Genomic DNA, 25,249 nt, shown 5'->3' on the forward strand with positions numbered 1-25,249 from the left:
CCTGCAGCTACTTACACTGCACAGCCTCCGCAGCTTACTCCTGGCATCGTGCCTGCAGCTACTTACACTGCACAGCCTCCGCAGCTTACTCCCGGCATCGTGCCTGCAGCTACTTACACTGCACAGCCTCCGCAGGTTACTCCCGGCATCGTGCCTGCAGCTACTTACACTGCACAGCCTCCGCAACTTACTCCCGGCATCGTGCCTGCAGCTCCTTACACTGCACAGCCTCCGCAGGTTACTCCCGGCATCGTGCCTGCAGCTACTTACACTGCACAGCCTCCGCAACTTACTCCCGGCATCGTGCCTGCAGCTCCTTACACTGCACAGCCTCCGCAGGTTACTCCCGGCATCGTGCCTGCAGCTACTTACACTGCACAGCCTCCGCAACTTACTCCCGGCATCGTGCCTGCAGCTCCTTACACTGCACAGCCTCCGCAGGTTACTCCCGGCATCGTGCCTGCAGCTCCTTACACTGCACAGCCTCCGCAACTTACTCCCGGCATCGTGCCTGCAGCTCCTTACACTGCACAGCCTCCGCAGGTTACTCCCGGCATCGTGCCTGCAGCTCCTTACACTGCACAGCCTCCGCAGGTTACTCCCGGCATCGTGCCTGCAGCTCCTTACACTGCACAGCCTTCTAACTTACTCCCGGCATCGTGCCTGCAGCTCCTTACACTGCACAGCCTCCACAACTTACTCCCGGCATCGTGCCTGCAGCTCCTTACACTGCACAGCCTCCGCAGCTTACTCCTGGCATCCTGCCTGCAGCTCCTTACACTGCACAGCCTCCGCAGCTTACTCCCGGCATCGTGCCTGCAGCTCCTTACACTGCACAGCCTCCGCAACTTACTCCCGGCATCGTGCCTGCAGCTACTTACACTGCACAGCCTCCGCAACTTACTCCCGGCATCGTGCCTGCAGCTATTTACACTGCACAGCCTCCGCAACTTACTCCCGGCATCGTGCCTGCAGCTACTTACACTGCACAGCCTCCGCAACTTACTCCCGGCATCGTGCCTGCAGCTACTTACACTGCACAGCCTCCGCAGCTTACTCCTGGCATCGTGCCTGCAGCTACTTACACTGCACAGCCTCCGCAGCTTACTCCTGGCATCATGCCTGCAGCTACTTACACTGCACAGCCTCCGCAACTTACTCCTGGCATCATGCCTGCAGCTACTTACACTGCACAGCCTCCGCAACTTACTCCTGGCATCATGCCTGCAGCTACTTACACTGCACAGCCTCCGCAGCTTACTCCTGGCATCGTGCCTGCAGCTCCTTACACTGCACAGCCTCCGCAACTTACTCCCGGCATCGTGCCTGCAGCTACTTACACTGCACAGCCTCCGCAGGTTACTCCCGGCATCGTGCCTGCAGCTCCTTACACTGCACAGCCTCCGCAACTTACTCCTGGCATCATGCCTGCAGCTACTTACACTGCACAGCCTCCGCAACTTACTCCTGGCATCATGCCTGCATTTACTTACACTGCACAGCCTCCGCAACTTACTCCCGGCATCGTGCCTGCAGCTACTTACACTGCACAGCCTCCGCAGCTTACTCCCGGCATCGTGCCTGCAGCTACTTACACTGCACAGCCTCCGCAACTTACTCCTGGCATCGTGCCTTCAGCTATTTACACTGCACAGCCTCCGCAGCTTACTCCTGGCATCGTGCCTGCAGCTCCTTACACTGCACAGCCTCCGCAGCTTACTCCTGGCATCGTGCCTGCAGCTACTTACACTGCACAGCCTCCGCAGGTTACTCCCGGCATCGTGCCTGCAGCTCCTTACACTGCACAGCCTCCGCAGCTTACTCCTGACATCGTGCCTGCAGCTACTTACACTGCACAGCCTCCGCAGGTTACTCCCGGCATCGTGCCTGCAGCTCCTTACACTGCACAGCCTCCGCAGGTTACTCCTGGCATCGTGCCTGCAGCTACTTACACTGCACAGCCTCCGCAGGTTACTCCCGGCATCGTGCCTGCAGCTCCTTACACTGCACAGCCTCCGCAACTTACTCCCGGCATCGTGCCTGCAGCTACTTACACTGCACAGCCTCCGCAACTTACTCCTGGCATCATGCCTGCAGCTACTTACACTGCACAGCCTCCGCAGGTTACTCCCGGCATCGTGCCTGCAGCTACTTACACTGCACAGCCTCCACAGGTTACACCCGGGATCGTGCCTGCAGCTACTTACACTGCACAGCCTCCGCAGCTTACTCCTGGCATCGTGCCTGCAGCTCCTTACACTGCACAGCCTCCGCAACTTACTCCCGGCATCGTACCTGCAGATACTTACGCTGCACAGCCTCCGCAGGTTACTCCCGGGATCGTGTCTGCAGCTACTTACACTGCACAGCCTCCGTAGGTTACTCCCGGCATCGTGCCTGCAGCTACTTACACTGCACAGCCTCCGCAGGTTACTCCCGGCATCGTGCCTGCAGCTCCTTACACTGCACAGCCTCCGCAACTTACTCCTGGCATCATGCCTGCAGCTACTTACACTGCACAGCCTCCGCAACTTACTCCTGGCATCATGCCTGCAGCTACTTACACTGCACAGCCTCCGCAACTTACTCCCGGCATCGTGCCTGCAGCTACTTACACTGCACAGCCTCCGCAGCTTACTCCCGGCATCGTGCCTGCAGCTACTTACACTGCACAGCCTCCGCAGGTTACTCCCGGCATCGTGCCTGCAGCTCCTTACACTGCACAGCCTCCGCAACTTACTCCCGGCATCGTGCCTGCAGCTCCTTACACTGCACAGCCTCCGCAGGTTACTCCCGGCATCGTGCCTGCAGCTACTTACACTGCACAGCCTCCGCAACTTACTCCCGGCATCGTGCCTGCAGCTCCTTACACTGCACAGCCTCCGCAGGTTACTCCCGGCATCGTGCCTGCAGCTCCTTACACTGCACAGCCTCCGCAACTTACTCCCGGCATCGTGCCTGCAGCTCCTTACACTGCACAGCCTCCGCAGGTTACTCCCGGCATCGTGCCTGCAGCTACTTACACTGCACAGCCTCCGCAACTTACTCCCGGCATCGTGCCTGCAGCTCCTTACACTGCACAGCCTCCGCAGGTTACTCCCGGCATCGTGCCTGCAGCTCCTTACACTGCACAGCCTCCGCAACTTACTCCCGGCATCGTGCCTGCAGCTCCTTACACTGCACAGCCTCCGCAGGTTACTCCCGGCATCGTGCCTGCAGCTCCTTACACTGCACAGCCTCCGCAGGTTACTCCCGGCATCGTGCCTGCAGCTCCTTACACTGCACAGCCTTCTAACTTACTCCCGGCATCGTGCCTGCAGCTCCTTACACTGCACAGCCTCCACAACTTACTCCCGGCATCGTGCCTGCAGCTCCTTACACTGCACAGCCTCCGCAGCTTACTCCTGGCATCCTGCCTGCAGCTCCTTACACTGCACAGCCTCCGCAGCTTACTCCTGGCATCGTGCCTGCAGCTCCTTACACTGCACAGCCTCCGCAACTTACTCCCGGCATCGTGCCTGCAGCTACTTACACTGCACAGCCTCCGCAGCTTACTCCTGGCATCATACCTGCAGCTCCTTACACTGCACAGCCTCCGCAGCTTACTCCTGGGATCATGCCTGCAGCTCCTTACACTGCACAGCCTCCGCAACTTACTCCCGGCATCGTGCCTGCAGCTACTTACACTGCACAGCCTCCGCAACTTACTCCTGGCATCGTGCCTGCAGCTATTTACACTGCACAGCCTCCGCAACTTACTCCCGGCATCGTGCCTGCAGCTACTTACACTGCACAGCCTCCGCAACTTACTCCCGGCATCGTGCCTGCAGCTACTTACACTGCACAGCCTCCGCAGCTTACTCCTGGCATCGTGCCTGCAGCTACTTACACTGCACAGCCTCCGCAGCTTACTCCTGGCATCATGCCTGCAGCTACTTACACTGCACAGCCTCCGCAACTTACTCCTGGCATCATGCCTGCAGCTACTTACACTGCACAGCCTCCGCAACTTACTCCTGGCATCATGCCTGCAGCTACTTACACTGCACAGCCTCCGCAGCTTACTCCTGGCATCGTGCCTGCAGCTCCTTACACTGCACAGCCTCCGCAACTTACTCCCGGCATCGTGCCTGCAGCTACTTACACTGCACAGCCTCCGCAGGTTACTCCCGGCATCGTGCCTGCAGCTCCTTACACTGCACAGCCTCCGCAACTTACTCCTGGCATCATGCCTGCAGCTACTTACACTGCACAGCCTCCGCAACTTACTCCTGGCATCATGCCTGCAGCTACTTACACTGCACAGCCTCCGCAACTTACTCCCGGCATCGTGCCTGCAGCTACTTACACTGCACAGCCTCCGCAGCTTACTCCCGGCATCGTGCCTGCAGCTACTTACACTGCACAGCCTCCGCAACTTACTCCTGGCATCGTGCCTTCAGCTATTTACACTGCACAGCCTCCGCAGCTTACTCCTGGCATCGTGCCTGCAGCTCCTTACACTGCACAGCCTCCGCAGCTTACTCCTGGCATCGTGCCTGCAGCTACTTACACTGCACAGCCTCCGCAGGTTACTCCCGGCATCGTGCCTGCAGCTCCTTACACTGCACAGCCTCCGCAGCTTACTCCTGACATCGTGCCTGCAGCTACTTACACTGCACAGCCTCCGCAGGTTACTCCCGGCATCGTGCCTGCAGCTCCTTACACTGCACAGCCTCCGCAGGTTACTCCTGGCATCGTGCCTGCAGCTACTTACACTGCACAGCCTCCGCAGGTTACTCCCGGCATCGTGCCTGCAGCTCCTTACACTGCACAGCCTCCGCAACTTACTCCCGGCATCGTGCCTGCAGCTACTTACACTGCACAGCCTCCGCAACTTACTCCTGGCATCATGCCTGCAGCTACTTACACTGCACAGCCTCCGCAGGTTACTCCCGGCATCGTGCCTGCAGCTACTTACACTGCACAGCCTCCACAGGTTACACCCGGGATCGTGCCTGCAGCTACTTACACTGCACAGCCTCCGCAGCTTACTCCTGGCATCGTGCCTGCAGCTCCTTACACTGCACAGCCTCCGCAACTTACTCCCGGCATCGTACCTGCAGATACTTACGCTGCACAGCCTCCGCAGGTTACTCCCGGGATCGTGTCTGCAGCTACTTACACTGCACAGCCTCCGCAGGTTACTCCCGGCATCGTGCCTGCAGCTACTTACACTGCACAGCCTCCGCAGGTTACTCCCGGCATCGTGCCTGCAGCTACTTACACTGCACAGGTTACTCTTGGGATCGTGTATGCAGCTACTTACACTGCACAGCCTCCGCAGGTTACTCCCGGCATCGTACCTGCAGATACTTACGCTGCACAGCCTCCGCAGGTTACTCCCGGGATCGTGTCTGCAGCTACTTACACTGCACAGCCTCCGCAGGTTACTCCCGGCATCGTGCCTGCAGCTACTTACACTGCACAGCCTCCGCAGGTTACTCCCGGCATCGTGCCTGCAGCTACTTACACTGCACAGGTTACTCTTGGGATCGTGTATGCAGCTACTTACACTGCACAGCCTCCGCAGGTTACTCCCGGCATCGTGCCTGCAGCTACTTACACTGCACAGCCTCCGCAGGTTACTCCCGGCATCGTGCCTGCAGCTACTTACACTGCACAGCCTCCGCAGGTTACTCCCGGCATCGTGCCTGCAGCTACTTACACTGCACAGGTTACTCTTGGGATCGTGCCTGCAGCTACTTACACTGCACAGCCTCCGCAGGTTACTCCCGGCATCGTGCCTGCAGCTACTTACACTGCACAGGTTACTCTTGGGATCGTGCCTGCAGCTACTTACACTGCACAGCCTCCGCAGGTTACTCCCGGCATCGTGCCTGCAGCTACTTACACTGCACAGCCTCCGCAGGTTACTCCCGGCATCGTGCCTGCAGCTACTTACACTGCACAGCCTCCGCAGCTTACTCCTGGCATCGTGCCTGCAGCTCCTTACACTGCACAGCCTCCGCAAGTTACTCCTGGGATTGTGTCTGCAGCTACTTACACTGCACAGCCTCCGCAAGTTACTCCTGGGATCGTGCCTGCAGCTACTTACACTGCACAGCCTCCGCAACTTACTCCCGGTATTGTGCCTGCAGCTACTTACGCTGCACAGCCTCCGCAGGTTACTCCCGGCATCGTGCCTGCAGCTACTTACACTGCACAGCCTCCGCAGGTTACTCCCGGCATCGTGCCTGCAGCTACTTACACTGCACAGGTTACTCTTGGGATCGTGTCTGCAGCTACTTACACTGCACAGCCTCCGCAGGTTACTCCCGGCATCGTGCCTGAAGCTACTTACACTGCACAGCCTCCGCAGGTTACTCCCGGCATCGTGCCTGCAGCTACTTACACTGCACAGGTTACTCTTGGGATCGTGTCTGCAGCTACTTACACTGCACAGCCTCCGCAGGTTACTCCCGGCATCGTGCCTGCAGCTACTTACACTGCACAGCCTCCGCAGGTTACTCCCGGCATCGTGCCTGCAGCTACTTACACTGCACAGCCTCCGCAGGTTACTCCCGGCATCGTGCCTGCAGCTACTTACACTGCACAGGTTACTCTTGGGATCGTGCCTGCAGCTACTTACACTGCACAGCCTCCGCAGGTTACTCCCGGCATCGTGCCTGCAGCTACTTACACTGCACAGGTTACTCTTGGGATCGTGCCTGTAGCTACTTACGCTGCACAGCCTCCGCAGGTTACTCCCGGGATCCTGTCTGCAGCTACTTACACTGCACAGCCTCCGCAGGTTACTCCCGGGATCGTGTCTGCAGCTACTTACACTGCACAGCCTCTGCAGGTTACTCCCGGCATCGTGCCTGCAGCTACTTACACTGCACAGCCTCCGCAGGTTACTCCCGGCATCATGCCTGCAGCTACTTACGCTGCACAGCCTCCGCAGGTTACTCCCGGGATCGTGCCTGCACCTACTTACGCTGCACAGCCTCCACAGCTTACTCCTGGGATCGTGCCTGCAGCTACTTACGCTGCATAGCCTCCGCAGGTTACTCCCGGCATCGTGTCTGCAGCTACTTACACTGCACAGCCTCCGCAGGTTACTCCCGGGATCGTGTCTACAGCTACTTACACTGCACAGCCTCCGCAGGTTACTCTCAGCATTGTACCTGCAGATACTTACGCTGCACAGCCTCCGCAGGTTACTCCCAGCATCGTACCTGCAGATACTTACGCTGCACAGCCTCCGCAGGTTACTCCCGGCATCGTGTGTGCAGCTACTTACGCTGCACAGCCTCCGCAGGTTACTCCCAGCATCATGTCTACAGCTACTTACTCTGCACAGCCTCCGCAGGTTACTCCCGGGATCCTGTCTGCAGCTACTTACACTGCACAGGTTACTCTTGGGATCGTGTCTGCAGATACTTACGCTGCACAGCCTCCGCAGGTTACTCCCGGCATCGTGTGTGCAGCTACTTACACTGCACAGCCTCCGCAGGTTACTCCCAGCATCATGTCTACAGCTACTTACGCTGCACAGCCTCCGCAGGTTACTCCCAGCATCATGCCTGCAGCTACTTACACTGCACAGGTTACTCTTGGGATCGTGTCTGCAGCTACTTACACTGCACAGCCTCCGCAGGTTACTCCCGGCATCGTGTCTGTGGCTACTTACACTGCACAGCCTCCGCAGGTTACTCCCAGCATCGTACCTGCAGATACTTATGCTGCACAGCCTCCGCAGGTTACTCCCAGCATCGTACCTGCAGCTACTTACGCTGCACAGCCTCCGCAGGTTACTCCCAGCATTGTACCTGCAGATACTTACGCTGCACAGCCTCCGCAGGTTACTCCCAGCATCATGCCTGCAGCTACTTACGCTGCACAGCCTCCGCAGGTTACTCCCAGCATCGTACCTGCAGCTACTTACGCTGCACAGCCTCCGCAGGTTACTCCCGGCATCATGCCTGCAGCTACTTACGCTGCACAGCCTCCACATGTTACTCCCAGCATCATGCCTGCAGCTACTTACGCTGCACAGCCTCCGCAGGTTACTCCCGGCATCGTGCCTGCAGCTCCTTACACTGCACAGCCTCCACAACTTACTCCCGGCATCGTGCCTGCAGCTCCTTACACTGCACAGCCTCCGCAGCTTACTCCTGGCATCCTGCCTGCAGCTCCTTACACTGCACAGCCTCCGCAGCTTACTCCTGGCATCGTGCCTGCAGCTCCTTACACTGCACAGCCTCCGCAACTTACTCCCGGCATCGTGCCTGCAGCTACTTACACTGCACAGCCTCCGCAACTTACTCCTGGCATCGTGCCTGCAGCTATTTACACTGCACAGCCTCCGCAACTTACTCCCGGCATCGTGCCTGCAGCTACTTACACTGCACAGCCTCTGCAACTTACTCCCGGCATCGTGCCTGCAGCTACTTACACTGCACAGCCTCCGCAGCTTACTCCTGGCATCGTGCCTGCAGCTACTTACACTGCACAGCCTCCGCAGCTTACTCCTGGCATCGTGCCTGCAGCTCCTTACACTGCACAGCCTCCGCAACTTACTCCTGGCATCGTGCCTGCAGCTATTTACACTGCACAGCCTCCGCAACTTACTCCCGGCATCGTGCCTGCAGCTCCTTACACTGCACAGCCTCCGCAGCTTACTCCTGGCATCGTGCCTGCAGCTCCTTACACTGCATAGCCTCCGCAACTTACTCCTGGCATCGTGCCTGCAGCTCCTTACACTGCACAGCCTCCGCAGCTTACTCCTGGCATCGTGCCTGCAGCTACTTACACTGCACAGCCTCCGCAGGTTACTCCCGGGATCGTGCCTGCAGCTCCTTACACTGCACAGCCTCCGCAACTTACTCCTGGCATCATGCCTGCAGCTACTTACACTGCACAGCCTCCGCAACTTACTCCTGGCATCATGCCTGCAGCTACTTACACTGCACAGCCTCCGCAACTTACTCCTGGCATCATGCCTGCAGCTACTTACACTGCACAGCCTCCGCAACTTACTCCTGGCATCGTGCCTGCAGCTCCTTACACTGCACAGCCTCCGCAGCTTACTCCTGGCATCGTGCCTGCAGCTCCTTACACTGCACAGCCTCCGCAACTTACTCCCGGCATCGTGCCTGCAGCTCCTTACAGTGCACAGCCTCCGCAGGTTACTCCCGGCATCGTGCCTGCAGCTCCTTACACTGCACAGCCTCCGCAACTTACTCCTGCCATCATGCCTGCAGCTACTTACACTGCACAGCCTCCGCAACTTACTCCTGGCATCATGCCTGCAGCTACTTACACTGCACAGCCTCCGCAACTTACTCCCGGCATCGTGCCTGCAGCTACTTACACTGCACAGCCTCCGCAGCTTACTCCCGGCATCGTGCCTGCAGCTACTTACACTGCACAGCCTCCGCAACTTACTCCTGGCATCGTGCCTGCAGCTATTTACACTGCACAGCCTCCGCAGCTTACTCCTGGCATCGTGCCTGCAGCTCCTTACACTGCACAGCCTCCGCAGCTTACTCCTGGCATCGTGCCTGCAGCTACTTACACTGCACAGCCTCCGCAGGTTACTCCCGGCATCGTGCCTGCAGCTCCTTACACTGCACAGCCTCCGCAGCTTACTCCTGGCATCGTGCCTGCAGCTACTTACACTGCACAGCCTCCGCAGGTTACTCCCGGCATCGTGCCTGCAGCTCCTTACACTGCACAGCCTCCGCAGGTTACTCCTGGCATCGTGCCTGCAGCTACTTACACTGCACAGCCTCCGCAGGTTACTCCCGGCATCGTGCCTGCAGCTCCTTACACTGCACAGCCTCCGCAACTTACTACCGGCATCGTGCCTGCAGCTACTTACACTGCACAGCCTCCGCAACTTACTCCTGGCATCATGCCTGCAGCTACTTACACTGCACAGCCTCCGCAGGTTACTCCCGGCATCGTGCCTGCAGCTACTTACACTGCACAGCCTCCACAGGTTACACCCGGGATCGTGCCTGCAGCTACTTACACTGCACAGCCTCCGCAGCTTACTCCTGGCATCGTGCCTGCAGCTCCTTACACTGCACAGCCTCCGCAACTTACTCCCGGCATCGTACCTGCAGATACTTACGCTGCACAGCCTCCGCAGGTTACTCCCGGGATCGTGTCTGCAGCTACTTACACTGCACAGCCTCCGCAGGTTACTCCCGGCATCGTGCCTGCAGCTACTTACACTGCACAGCCTCCGCAGGTTACTCCCGGCATCGTGCCTGCAGCTACTTACACTGCACAGGTTACTCTTGGGATCGTGTCTGCAGCTACTTACACTGCACAGCCTCCGCAGGTTACTCCCGGCATCGTGCCTGCAGCTACTTACACTGCACAGGTTACTCTTGGGATCGTGCCTGCAGCTACTTACACTGCACAGCCTCCGCAGGTTACTCCCGGCATCGTGCCTGCAGCTACTTACACTGCACAGGTTACTCTTGGGATCGTGCCTGCAGCTACTTACACTGCACAGCCTCCGCAGGTTACTCCCGGCATCGTGCCTGCAGCTACTTACACTGCACAGCCTCCGCAGGTTACTCCCGGCATCGTGCCTGCAGCTACTTACACTGCACAGCCTCCGCAGCTTACTCCTGGCATCGTGCCTGCAGCTCCTTACACTGCACAGCCTCCGCAAGTTACTCCTGGGATTGTGTCTGCAGCTACTTACACTGCACAGCCTCCGCAAGTTACTCCTGGGATCGTGCCTGCAGCTACTTACACTGCACAGCCTCCGCAACTTACTCCCGGTATTGTGCCTGCAGCTACTTACGCTGCACAGCCTCCGCAGGTTACTCCCGGCATCGTGCCTGCAGCTACTTACACTGCACAGCCTCCGCAGGTTACTCCCGGCATCGTGCCTGCAGCTACTTACACTGCACAGGTTACTCTTGGGATCGTGTCTGCAGCTACTTACACTGCACAGCCTCCGCAGGTTACTCCCGGCATCGTGCCTGCAGCTACTTACACTGCACAGCCTCCGCAGGTTACTCCCGGCATCGTGCCTGCTGCTACTTACACTGCACAGCCTCCGCAGGTTACTCCCGGCATCGTGCCTGCAGCTACTTACACTGCACAGGTTACTCTTGGGATCGTGTCTGCAGCTACTTACACTGCACAGCCTCCGCAGGTTACTCCCGGCATCGTGCCTGCAGCTACTTACACTGCACAGCCTCCGCAGGTTACTCCCGGCATCGTGCCTGCAGCTACTTACACTGCACAGCCTCCGCAGGTTACTCCCGGCATCGTGCCTGCAGCTACTTACACTGCACAGGTTACTCTTGGGATCGTGCCTGCAGCTACTTACACTGCACAGCCTCCGCAGGTTACTCCCGGCATCGTGCCTGCAGCTACTTACACTGCACAGGTTACTCTTGGGATCGTGCCTGTAGCTACTTACGCTGCACAGCCTCCGCAGGTTACTCCCGGGATCCTGTCTGCAGCTACTTACACTGCACAGCCTCCGCAGGTTACTCCCGGGATCGTGTCTGCAGCTACTTACGCTGCAGAGCCTCCGCAGGTTACTCCCGGCATCGTGCCTGCAGCTACTTACACTGCACAGCCTCCGCAACTTACTCCCGGCATCGTACCTGCAGATACTTACGCTGCACAGCCTCCGCAGGTTACTCCCGGGATCGTGTCTGCAGCTACTTACACTGCACAGCCTCTGCAGGTTACTCCCGGCATCGTGCCTGCAGCTACTTACACTGCACAGCCTCCGCAGGTTACTCCCGGCATCATGCCTGCAGCTACTTACGCTGCACAGCCTCCGCAGGTTACTCCCGGGATCGTGCCTGCACCTACTTACGCTGCACAGCCTCCACAGCTTACTCCTGGGATCGTGCCTGCAGCTACTTACGCTGCATAGCCTCCGCAGGTTACTCCCGGCATCGTGTCTGCAGCTACTTACACTGCACAGCCTCCGCAGGTTACTCCCGGGATCGTGTCTACAGCTACTTACACTGCACAGCCTCCGCAGGTTACTCTCAGCATTGTACCTGCAGATACTTACGCTGCACAGCCTCCGCAGGTTACTCCCAGCATCGTACCTGCAGATACTTACGCTGCACAGCCTCCGCAGGTTACTCCCAGCATCGTACCTGCAGATACTTACGCTGCACAGCCTCCGAAGGTTACTCCCAGCATCATGTCTACAGCTACTTACTCTGCACAGCCTCCGCAGGTTACTCCCGGGATCCTGTCTGCAGCCACTTACACTGCACAGGTTACTCTTGGGATCGTGTCTGCAGATACTTACGCTGCACAGCCTCCGCAGGTTACTCCCGGCATCGTGTGTGCAGCTACTTACACTGCACAGCCTCCGCAGGTTACTCCCAGCATCATGTCTACAGCTACTTACGCTGCACAGCCTCCGCAGGTTACTCCCAGCATCATGCCTGCAGCTACTTACACTGCACAGCCTCCGCAGCTTACTCCTGGCATCGTGTCTGTGGCTACTTACACTGCACAGCCTCCGCAGGTTACTCCCGGCATCATGCCTGCAGCTACTTACGCTGCACAGCCTCCGCAGGTTACTCCCAGCATCGTACCTGCAGATACTTACGCTGCACAGCCTCCGCAGGTTACTCCCAGCATCGTACCTGCAGATACTTATGCTGCACAGCCTCCGCAGGTTACTCCCAGCATCGTACCTGCAGATACTTATGCTGCACAGCCTCCGCAGGTTACTCCCAGCATCGTACCTGCAGATACTTACGCTGCACAGCCTCCGCAGGTTACTCCCAGCATCGTACCTGCAGCTACTTACGCTGCACAGCCTCCGCAGGTTACTCCCAGCATCGTACCTGCAGATACTTATGCTGCACAGCCTCCGCAGGTTACTCCCAGCATCGTACCTGCAGATACTTATGCTGCACAGCCTCCGCAGGTTACTCCCAGCATCGTACCTGCAGATACTTACGCTGCACAGCCTCCGCAGGTTACTCCCAGCATCATGCCTGCAGCTACTTACGCTGCACAGCCTCCGCAGGTTACTCCCGGCATCATGCCTGCAGCTACTTACACTGCACAGCCTCCGCAGGTTACTCCCAGCATCGTACCTGCAGATACTTATGCTGCACAGCCTCCGCAGGTTACTCCCAGCATCGTACCTGCAGATACTTACGCTGCACAGCCTCCGCAGGTTACTCCCAGCATCGTACCTGCAGCTACTTACGCTGCACAGCCTCCGCAGGTTACTCCCAGCATCGTACCTGCAGCTACTTACGCTGCACAGCCTCCGCAGGTTACTCCCAGCATCGTACCTGCAGATACTTACGCTGCACAGCCTCCGCAGGTTACTCCCAGCATCATGCCTGCAGATACTTACGCTGCACAGCCTCCGCAGGTTACTCCCGGCATCATGCCTGCAGCTACTTACGCTGCACAGCCTCCACAGGTTACTCCCAGCATCATGCCTGCAGCTACTTACGCTGCACAGCCTCCGCAGGTTACTCCCGGCATCATGCCTGCAGCTACTTACGCTGCACAGCCTCCACAGGTTACTCCCAGCATCATGCCTGCAGCTACTTACGCTGCACAGCCTCCGCAGGTTACTCCTGGGATCGTGTCTGCAGCTACTTACGCTGCACAGCCTCCGCAGCTTACTCCCGGCATCGTGCCTGCAGCTACTTACGCTGCACAGCCTCCGCAGGTTACAACTCTTTAGAAAAGAAGAAAAGGGGGCTCTTCATCAGGCGTAAGAAACCTAACAATACTTATTGTACATAAATAGGTGCCCCAGACAATGACTGGGACATCTGCGTCATTCTGTAAGGTATACAGGAACCTGCACCAGGCCACAATGTGTTTTACTTATTTTAGTACAAACAGAATATATGTCTCTATATAATATGTGTCTCGCTCTTCCTCTGTAGAAAATCATAAACGTTACGTTTTGTTTCTTTCATTATTGTAGCTGCAGAACTCCCTGAAAACAGACCTGTGTCTTGACCAGGGGCCGGATACGGACAACATTCCCATCATGTACATCTGCCATGGAATGACGCCGCAGGTTTGTTGAGATGTGCCACTTTGGCGCACAGTAATAGTTACACAGCATATAAATGTCGCACATTGATGGCTTCCTCGCTCATAGTCTTGTAGATGGGATGATATACTGTCAGTGCCTCATTCATTTCTGCCTCAATTATGTTTATGATTTATGATATTATATGTTTTATTTATCTCCTTTAATTAATTACAGATAGTTTGCCTAAATTTCTGATCTTACACGTGAGCTTATTATAATACACTTCTGGTTGCCGTATGATCTTGTAGTTAGGATCACACAGTATAGCAGAAGCAGCGAGGATGGCGGAGACACAGAGCGGGGTGTAGAGTGACCCCATATACAGTGTCTGCTACTATGGCACTACTGTGACCATGGGCAGCGGGGAGACAGAGCGGGGTGTAGAGTGACCCCATATACAGTGTCTGCTACTATGTGCACTACTGTGACCATGGGCAGTGGGGAGACAGGACGGGGTGTAGAGTGACCCCATATACAGTGTCTGCTACTATGACACTACTGTGACCATGGGCAGCGAGGAGACAGAGCGGGGTGTAGAGTGACCCCAGGTTGTACAGTGGCAGCTGGACGGCAGGTTACAGAGGGGCAGAGGGATTACAGAGGGGCAGCGGGGTGGCAGGTTACAAAGGGGCAGCGGGACGGCAGGTTACAGAGGGACAGCGGGACGGCAGTTTACAGAGGGGCAGAGGGACGTCAGGTTATAGAGGGGCCGAGGGATTACAGAGGGGCAGCGGGACAGCAGTTTACAGAGGGGCAGCAGGACGGCAGTTTACAGAGGGGCAGAGAGACGTCCGGTTACAGAGGGGCAGCGGGACGGCAGGTTACAGAGTGGCAGAGGAACGGCAGATTACAGAGTGGCAGAGGGATTATAGAGGGGCAGCGGGACGGCAGGTTATACAGTGGCAGCGGGACGGCAGGTTACAGAGGGGCAGAGGGATTTATAGAGGGGCAGCGGGACGGAATGTTACAGAGGGGCAGAGGGATTATAGAGGGGCAGCGGGACGGCAGGTTACAGAGGGGCAGCGGGACGGCAGGTTACAGAGGGGCAGCGGGACGGCAGGTTACAGAGGGGCAGCGGGACGGCAGGTTACAGAGGGGCAGCGGGACGGCAGGTTACAGAGGGGCAGCGGGACGGCAGGCTATAGAGGGGCAGAGGGATTATAGAGGAGCAGCGGGACGGCAGATTACAGAGGGGCAGAGGGATTATAGAGGGGCAGCTGGACAGCAGGTTATAGAGAAGCAGAGGGATTATAGAGGGGCAGTGGTACGGCAGGTTACAGAGTGGCAGCGGGACGGCAAATTATAGAGTGGCAGAGGGATTATAGAGGGGCAGCGGGACGGCAGGTTACAGAGGGGCAGTGGGACGGCAGGTTACAGAGGGGCAGCGGGACGGCAGGTTATAGAGGGGCAGAGGGATTATAGAGGGGCAGCGGGACGACAGGTTACAGAGTGGCAGAGGGATTATAGAGGGGCAGCTGGACAGCAGGTTATAGAGGGGCAGAGTGATTATAGAGGGGCAGGGGGACGGCAGGTTACAGAGGGGCAGTGGGACGGCAGGTTACAGAGGGGCAGCGGGATGGCAAATTATAGAGTGGCAGAGGGATTATAGAGGGGCAGCGGGATGGCAGGTTATAGAGGGGCATCTGGATGGCAGGTTACAGAGGGGCAGCGGGACGGCAGGTTCCAGAGGGGCAGCGGGACGACAGGTTCCAGAGGGGCCACGGGACAGCAGGTTACAGAGGGGCAGAGGGATTATAGAGGGGCAGCAGGACGGCAGGTTACAGAGGGGCAGAGGGATTATAGAGGGACGGCAGGTTACAGAGTGGCAGAGGGATTATAGAGGGTCAGCAGGACGGCAGGTTATAGAGTGGCAGAGGGATTATAGAGGGACGGCAGGTTCCAGAGGGGCAGCGGGACGGCAGGTTTCAGAGGAGCAGCGGGACGGCAGGTTCCAGAGGGGCAGCGGGACGGCAGGTTCCAGAGGGGCCACGGGACAGCAGGTTACAGAGGGGCAGAGGGATTATAGAGGGGCAGCAGGACGGCAGGTTACAGAGGGGCAGAGGGATTATAGAGGGGCAGCGGGACAGCAGGATACAGAGGGGCAGCGGGACAGCAGGATACAGAGGGGGCAGAGAGATTATAGAGGGGCAGCGGGATGGCAGGTTACAGAGTGGCAGAGGGATTATAGAGGGGCAGCGGGACGGCAGGTTTTAGAGAGGCAGAGGGATTATAGAGGGGCAGCGGGACGGCAGTTTATAGAGGGGCAGCTATACGGCAGGTTCCAGAGGGGCAGCGGGATGGCAGGTTCCAGAGGGTCAGCGGGACGGCAGGTTATAGAGGGGCAGAGGGATTATAGAGGGGCAGCGGGACGGCAGGTTCCAGAGGGGCAGCTGGACGGCAAGTTATAGAGGGGCAGAGGGATTATAGAGGGGCAGCGGGATGGAAGGTTATAGAGGGACAGAGGGATTATAGAGGGGCATTGGGACGGCAAGTTATAGAGGGGCAGAGGGATTATAGAGGGGCAGCGGGATGGCAGGTTACAGAGGGGCAGCGGGACGACAGATTATAGAGGGACAGCAGGATACAGAGGGGCAGAGGGATTATAGAGGGGCATTGGGACGGCAAATTATAGAGGGGCAGAGGGATTATAGAGGGGCAGCGGGATGGCAGTTTATAGAGGGGCAGCGGGACGGCAGGTTATAGAGTGGCAGAGGAATTATAGAGGGGCAGCGGGACGGAAGGTTACAGAGGGACAGAGGGATTATAGAGGGGCATTGGGACGACAAATTATAGAGGGGCAGAGGAATTATAGAGGGGCAGCGGGGTGGCAGGTTATAGAGGGGCAGCGGGATGGCAGGTTATAGAGGGGCAGCGGGACGGCAGGTTTTAGAGTGGCAGTGGGATTATAGAGGGGCAGCGGGACAGCAGGTTACAGAGGGGCAGAGGGGTTACAGAGGGGCAGCGATTCGGCAGGTTACAGAGGGATTATAGGGGGGCAGCGGGATGGCAGGTTACAGAGGGGCAGAGGGATTATAGATGGGCAGCGGTACGGCAGGTTATAGAGGGGCAGCGGGATGGAAGGTTATAGAGGGACAGAGGGATTATAGAGGGGCATTGGGTCGGCAAATTATAGAGGGGCAGAGGGATTATAGAGGGGCAGCGGGGTGGCAGGTTATAGAGGGGGAGCGGGGTGGCAGGTTATAGAGGGGCAGCGGGATGGCAGGTTATAGAGGGGCAGCGGGACGGCAGGTTATAGAGGGGCAGCGGGACGGCAGGTTATAGAGGGGCAGCGGGACGGCAGGTTACAGAGGGGCAGCGGGATTATAGATGGGCAGTGGGACGGCAGGTTACAGAGGGGCAGAGGGATTATAGAGGGGCAGCGGGACGGCAGGTTACAGAGGGGCAGCAGGACGGCAGGTTACAGAGGGGCAGCGGGACAACAAATTATAGAGGGGCAGCAGGACAGCAAGTTGCAGAGGGGTTACAGAGGGGCAGCGGGACGGCAGGTTCTAGAGGGACAGAGGGATTATAGAGGGGCAAATGGGACGGCAAATTATAGAGGGGCAGAGGGATTATCGAGGGGCAGCGGGACGGCAGGTTACAGAGGGGCAGAGGGGTTACAGAGGGGCAGCGATTCGGCAGGTTACAGAGGGATTATAGGGGGGCAGCGGGATGGCAGGTTACAGAGGGGCAGAGGGATTATAGATGGGCAGCGGTACGGCAGGTTATAGAGGGGCAGCGGGATGGAAGGTTATAGAGGGACAGAGGGATTATAGAGGGGCATTGGGTCGGCAAATTATAGAGGGGCAGAGGGATTATAGAGGGGCAGCGGGGTGGCAGGTTATAGAGGGGGAGCGGGGTGGCAGGTTATAGAGGGGCAGCGGGATGGCAGGTTATAGAGGGGCAGCAGGACGGCAGGTTATAGAGGGGCAGCGGGACGGCAGGTTATAGAGGGGCAGCGGGACGGCAGGTTACAGAGGGGCAGCGGGATTATAGATGGGCAGTGGGACGGCAGGTTACAGAGGGGCAGAGGGATTATAGAGGGGCAGCGGGACGGCAGGTTACAGAGGGGCAGCAGGACGGCAGGTTACAGAGGGGCAGCGGGACAACAAATTATAGAGGGGCAGCAGGACAGCAAGTTGCAGAGGGGTTACAGAGGGGCAGCGGGACGGCAGGTTCTAGAGGGACAGAGGGATTATAGAGGGGCAAATGGGACGGCAAATTATAGAGGGGCAGAGGGATTATCGAGGGGCAGCGGGACGGCAGGTTATAGAGTGGCAGAGGGATTATAGAGGGGCAGCGGTACGGCAGGTTAAAGAGGGACAGCGGGATGGAAGGTTATAGAGGGACAGAGGGATTATAGAGGGGCATTGGGACAGCAAATTATAGAGGGGCAGAGGGATTATAGAGGGGCAGCGGGGTGGCAGGTTATAGAGGGGCAGCGGGATGGCAGGTTATAGAGGGGCAGCGGGACGGCAGGTTTTAGAGTGGCAGAGGGATTATAGAGGGGCAGCGGGACGGCAGGTTACAGAGGGGCAGCGGGACGGCAGGTTACAGAGGGGCAGCGGGATGGCAGGTTCTAGAAGGACAGAGGGATTATAGAGGGGCATTGGGATGGCAAATTATAGAGGGGCAGAGGGATTATAGAGGGGCAGCGGGGTGGCAGGTTATAGAGGGGCAGCGGGATGGCAGGTTACAGAGGGGCAGCGGGACGACAGGTTATAGAGGGGCAGCGGGACAGCAGGTTACAGAGGGGCAGCGGTACGGCAGGTTACAGAGGGGCAGCGGGATGGCAGGTTCTAGAGGGACAGAGGGATTATAGAGGGGCATTGGGGCGGCAAATTATAGAGGGGCAGAGGGATTATAGAGGGGCAGCGGGGTGGCAGGTTATAGAGGGGCAGCGGGACGGCAGGTTATAGAGTGGCAGAGGGATGGCAGGTTACAGAGGGGCAGAGGGATTATAGAGGGGCAGCGGTACGGCAGGTTATAGAGGGGCAGCGTGATGGAAGGTTATAGAGGGACAGAGGGATTATAGAGGGCCATTGGGACGGCAAATTATAGAGGGGCAGAGGGATTATAGAGGGGAAGCGGGGTAGCAGGTTATAGAGGGGCAGCGGGATGGCAGGTTATAGAGGGGCAGCGGGACGGCAGGTTTTAGAGTGGCAGAGGGATTATAGAGGGGCAGCGGGACGGAAGGTTACAGAGGGGCAGCGGGACGGCAGGTTACAGAGGGGCAGAGGGATTATAGAGGGGCAGCGGGGTGGCAGGTTATAGAGGGGCAGCGGGATGGCAGGTTACAGAGGGGCAGCGGGACGGCAGGTTATAGAGGGGCAGCGGGACGGCAGGTTACAGAGGGGCAGAGGGATTATAGAGGGGCAGCAGGACGGCAGGTTACAGAGGGGCAGCGGGACGGCAGGTTGCAGAGGGGCAGCGGGACGACAGATTATAGAGGGGCAGCGGGACAGCAGGTTACAGAGGGGTTACAGAGGGGCAGCGGGACAGCAGGTTACAGAGGGGCAGCGGGATGGCAGGTTCTAGAGGGACAGAGGGATTATAGAGGGGCATTGGGACGGCAAGTTATAGAGGGGCAGAGGGATTATAGAGGGGCAGCGGGGTGGCAGGTTATAGAGGGGCAGCGGGATGGCAGGTTACAGAGGGGCAGCGGGACGGCAGGTTATAGAGGGGCAGCGGGACGGCAGGTTACAGAGGGGCAGCGGTACGGCAGGTTACAGAGGGGCAGCGGGATGGCAGGTTCTAGAGGGACAGAGGGATTATAGAGGGGCAGCGGGGTGGCAGGTTATAGAGGGGCAGCGGGATGGCAGGTTACAGAGGGGCAGAGGGATTATAGAGGGGCAGCGGTACGGCAGGTTATAGAGGGGCAGCGGGATGGAAGGTTATAGAGGGGCATTGGGACGGCAAATTATAGAGGGGCAGAGGGATTATAGAGGGGCAGCGGGGTGGCAGGTTATAGAGGGGCAGCGGGACGGCAGGTTATAGAGGGGCAGCGGGACGGCAGGTTATAGAGGGGCAGCGGGACGGCAGGTTTTAGAGTGGCAGAGGGATTATAGAGGGGCAGCGGGTCGGCAGGTTACAGAGGGGCAGCGGGACGGCAGGTTACAGAGGGGCAGCGGGATGGCAGGTTCTAGAGGGACAGAGGGATTATAGAGGGGCATTGGGATGGCAAATTATAGAGTGGCAGAGGGATTATAGAGGGGCAGCAGGGTGGCAGGTTATAGAGGGGCAGCGGGACGGCAGGTTATAGAGTGGCAGAGGGATTATAGAGGGGGCAGCGGGATGGAAGGTTACAGAGGGGCAGCGGGATGGCAGGTTACAGAGGGGCAGATGGATTATAGAGGGGCAGCGGTACGGCAGGTTATAGAGGGGCAGCGGGATGGAAGGTTATAGAGGGACAGAGGGATTATAGAGGGGCATTGGGATGGCAAATTATAGAGGGGCAGAGGGATTATAGAGGGGCAGCGGGGTGGCAGGTTATAGAGGGGCAGTGGGATGGTAGGTTATAGAGGGGCAGAGGGGTGGCAGGTTATAGAGGGGCATTGGGACGGCAAATTATAGAGGGGCAGCGGGATTATAGAGGGGCAGCGGAGTGGCAGGTTATAGAGGGGCAGCGGGACGGCAGGTTATAGAGGGGCAGCGGGACGTCAGGTTTTACAGTGGCAGAGGGATTATAGAGGGGCAGCGGGACGGAAGGTTACAGAGGGACAGCGGGACGGAAGGTTATAGAGTGGCAGAGGGATTACAGAGGGGCAGCGGGACAGCAGGTTATAGAGGGGCAGCGGGATGGAAGGTTATAGAGGGGCAGCGGTACGGCAGGTTATAGAGGGGCAGCGGGATGGAAGGTTATAGAGTGGCAGAGGGATTACAGAGGGGCAGCGGGACGGCAGGTTATAGAGGGGCAGCAGGATGGAAGGTTATAGAGTGGCAGAGGGACGGCAGGTTACAGAGGGGCAGCGGTACGGCAGGTTATAGAGGGGCAGCGGGATGGAAGGTTATAGAGTGGCAGAGGGACGGTAGGTTACAGAGGGGCAGAGGGATTTTAAAGGGGCAGCGGTACGGCAGTTTATAGAGGGGCAGTGGGATGGAAGGTTAAAGAGTGGCAGAGGTATTATAGAGGGGCCAAGGGACGGCAGGTTATAGAGGGGCAGCGGGATGCCATGCTGTAGACAGATGTTAGAGGCACTGTGTAGGAAATAGAGCCACATGTCATTTATTTTCCCGCTTGGTGACTGGACAGCATTGATGAGAGTTGATTAGTGTGTCTAGGAAATGATATATGGACTCAGGACAGACAAACGCATCGCAGGGCTTGGGCACAGGTATTTCCCCCAGCTGCGATTGGCATAGCTCTTCTCTAGGGGCTCATAGGAGGTGAATGATCAGGAATTAAGTCCTTCAGTTTGGGATATTGTAATGCAGGAGATGATCTGCTGGTCCTTAGAGCATTACCCTGTGAGGGCATCGGGCAGTCTCTAGAGAGGTCTGTAAAGGGGAGGTACAAGGAACAGGATAATGCCCATCTACAGACCTGTATAATCCTTCAGCCATTTGCTGGGTGGCATAAGCTGGGCCTGCTTTGTGGCCGTCCTGTGCGCCATTACTAACGTCTCAGGCAGCCATTGTTTCCCCGCATTGCCACCTGCCTTTCTCCGTGGGATAGAACCTATTCATTTAGAGAATGAGGCCCTTTCCTGTACGACTGCTCCCCTGTATGCGCCAACCTCAGTGACGCCAGTCTGATTGGAGCTAGAAGGATAAACAGGTGATTGAGGGAAAGGTTCTCCCGCTGGGGCAGGAGAATGCGGCTTACTGTAATACAGGAACATGCATAATTGAAGTAACTGAATAATTGCATCTTAATGAGAATAGCCGTCGTCTTTTTTCCCATGGATTAGTCACATGGTGTTTATAAATCAATTTAGGAACAAAGATGTTTATCGCCTTCCAGCCGCTGTCATCGGGGGGGGGGGGGGGGGGGGGGGGCGGCTCTTTTCATTCTTCTTTCTATGGAACTATTGTAACTGCAACATTTGTAACCTGGAAGTTTTATACAGTATATAGAATTAAAAATGTCAAACTGTATACAGTGTGTGTGGGTGACCGGGTAATTACCAACGTGAAGACATTGAAAGCTCCGTTCCAGCGCTGGCTGGTCTTATTTGTGTGTGTAGAGCTTAATAGATGTATTATTAATTAAATATATTTAGATTATGGTTTGATAGGCTAAATACTAGTACAGCAGACAAACCGCATCTCTCAGACAGAACGTTATCTTTACAAATCATTATAATATCTTACACTTTATATATACAGTATATATTAATGAGCGAGCATCTTTATTACAGAAAGAGAGGCAGACGCATGGTAACCACATATCTAGGAATTAGGACAGCGCTCATTACAAAGTCTGGCTTCTCATTTCCTATGGTCTTTGCAGTTACAGGAATTCCGTGGGATTCCGAGCCGGATGCGCACTGCGAGTATTTGTATACAGCACATGCGCAGATGTGAAATTACATACATCTTTATCTATGGCCGTTTTATCCTGAACTCATGGGATCTGTCTCTCTGTGAAATTGGGCGTTTCGGGGGGGAATCTATGTAATCGTACGGAACCACCCACGTATGTAGAGCTCTGTGCGATGCTGATTAGTGTGCAAGGGATCTCTTGCATCTAGCTGGGGGCAGCTGCGAGCGCATTCAGTAATTGGGGCAGTTGCGACAGCTGGCGTAATGATGGGACTCAGGTTTCCGCTTACAGACGCACAGACCCCCGGCATTAGTTCTACGGCTTCTCGCTTCAGCCTAAGGTAGTAAACCTGGTTCCCGCGGCTGCTCCACTTTACATGCGACTCAGAATCAGCCCGCTGACCTTTTCTTTCAATTGAGTCCTACTCACACCACAGACGCAGCAAGTGGGTACCAGACAGACACAACACTGGCAAGAGAGAGCGTGCACACAGGCAAGCTAGTGTGAGCGTACACTAGCAAGCAGGTACCAGAGAGAAGGAGGAAACACTAGTGAGCTGATGCCAGAGAGAAAACATAGATGTGCAAAGGTCAGTGAGCAAGTGAGAGAGAACACTAGAAAGTAGGTGATCTAGAGAGCCAGAAGCCAAACAAGTGAGTGTCAGAGAGTGAGGTCGGCGAGCGAGTGCCAGACTAAGAGAGCGCTGGTGAGTGCGTGTGAGAGAGAGGACACTGGCTAGGATAGAGAGACATATGCGAGCAAGTGTGAGAGTGTGCACAGAAGAGAGCATATACCAGAGAGACGGAAAGGTGAGTGTGTGGAGTAGAGAGCGCACGGGTAGTGAGAGCGATTGTCCGAGAAAGATAGAACACTAACAATCAGGTGCCAGAGAGAAAAGGGTACATTTACTAAGATGGGTGTTTTTTTTAGAACTGGTGATGTTGCCCATAGAATCTGATTGGTTGTTATCTATTAACATTTATCTAGCTGCTTCTAGAAGATAATATTGGTTGCTATGAGCAACATCATCAGTTCTATAAAAAAAAAACTCCCACCTTAGTAAATTTACCCCAAAGAGAGTACGAGTAAGCAGCTGCTATAGAGAGAATTCTATAGAATGAGAGCAAGAGATAAAGGGCCTAATTCAGACCTGATCGGTGATGTGCGTTTTCGTACAGCAGCCGATCAGGTCTGAACTGCGCATGTGCCGGCGCCACAGTGTGCTGGCGCATGCCAGACCGCCGATGGCGTACTCAGCCCTGTGATCACCTCTGCCTGATTGACAGGCAGAGGCGGTCGCTGGGCGGGCCGGCGGCATTTGCCCGCCGTTTAGGGGGCGCTGTCCAGGCAATGCAGGGGGGCGGTGCACGCCGGCTGAGTGACGCGACACGCAGCTGCTGCGACCTGGGCTGTGACTAGTAGCTCCTGCCAGAGCCCCGGAGCTGCGCTGATAGGGAGCTACTCTTCAAGTACAAAAGCATCGCCGCTGGGCCTGACATGCGGGGCGGACTAGCCCTGTGCTGAGCATCCCACTGTATGTCTTTGTGACTGATCGTAGATGTGCTAAATTTAGCACATCTATGATCAGGTCTGAATTAGGCCCAAAGTGAGCGTGTTCCAGAGAGAGCATGAAAGAGAGAGAAAACACTGCAAAGCAGGTGCCATAGGGAAGAGAGAGCATGGGCGAGCAGGTGCCTGTGAGAGAGTACTAGTGAGTGGGCGCATGAGAGAACAAATAAGCATGTGCAGGTGAGAGAACACTAGTGAGCGGGTGCCAAAGAGAGAGAGAGAGAGAGAGCACAGGCGAGTGGGTGCAAGAGAGAGAGCACAGGCAAACACGTGCCAGAGAGAGAGCACAGGCGAGTGGGTGCAAGAGAGAGCACAGGTGAACGGGTGCCAGAGAGAGAGAGAGAGAGAGAGTGCACAGGTGAGCGGGTGCCAGAGAGTGAGCAGATGTGGTGAGAGAGAATGAACAAGCTGGTGTCGGAGGTAAAGAAGATAGCTAGTGGATGACAGAGAGAGAGGGAACACTAGCAATCAGGTGCCATTAGGGAGAGATCGGGTCAGCAGATGCTGGTGAGAGAGAACTAGCAAGCGGTTGCCAGAGATAATGACTAGCTAGTAAGTCCTAGAGCGACCCACACCATGCCTCATGCCTCATATCGTTATACTTATTCTACAACTTTATACCAGTGCCTTTATAGTACTAATCTAGTGAGCCTGATGCCTTGCGGATGACTTTGTATGCAGCTACTACAGATGTGTCCTCATACGTCCAGTCTCAATACGCCACGCACCGCAAGACAGCTCTTCTAACGTTGGCATCTTCTCTTGCCGAAAATGCATCGTATTCACACCGCTATGCAAATATGACACGCAAGCAGACTCTGCTGATTAAAATGATATGCAGCATGCCTATATTCTGTGTGTCACTGTGGTTGTATCTGCATACAAAATGATACATTACAGTGATTTCCAGGAAAACACTGTAGCGTAGCATTTCATATGCAGATACAGCCGCAGACACAAAATATAGACATGCTGCATATCATTTTAATCAGCATACTCTGTGCGTTCTATTCATATAGCGATGTAACCAAGATGCATTTTAATTGAAAAAGTTGCATTTAAATACGCTCACCGCTACAGTTTTGCCACGGCGAAGCGTGATTAGAAGGGCTGTTTAACGTGACTGC

General features: G+C 56.6%; 1 protein-coding gene across 2 annotated transcripts in view; it reads left to right on the forward strand.

Moving 5' to 3' along the window:
* GALNT18 (polypeptide N-acetylgalactosaminyltransferase 18) overlaps positions 1-25,249 on the forward strand; it is a 374,597-nt gene that overhangs the window by 326,920 nt on the left and 22,428 nt on the right. For both annotated transcript variants that reach the window (XM_063946432.1, XM_063946433.1), the window contains exon 9: positions 13,955-14,050. In XM_063946432.1, the coding sequence (XP_063802502.1) occupies positions 13,955-14,050 (96 nt within the window). The remainder of the gene's footprint in view (positions 1-13,954; positions 14,051-25,249) is intronic.

This window comes from Pseudophryne corroboree, chromosome 11, assembly GCF_028390025.1.
Source record: "Pseudophryne corroboree isolate aPseCor3 chromosome 11, aPseCor3.hap2, whole genome shotgun sequence".
NCBI classification, from domain to species: Eukaryota; Metazoa; Chordata; class Amphibia; order Anura; family Myobatrachidae; genus Pseudophryne; species Pseudophryne corroboree.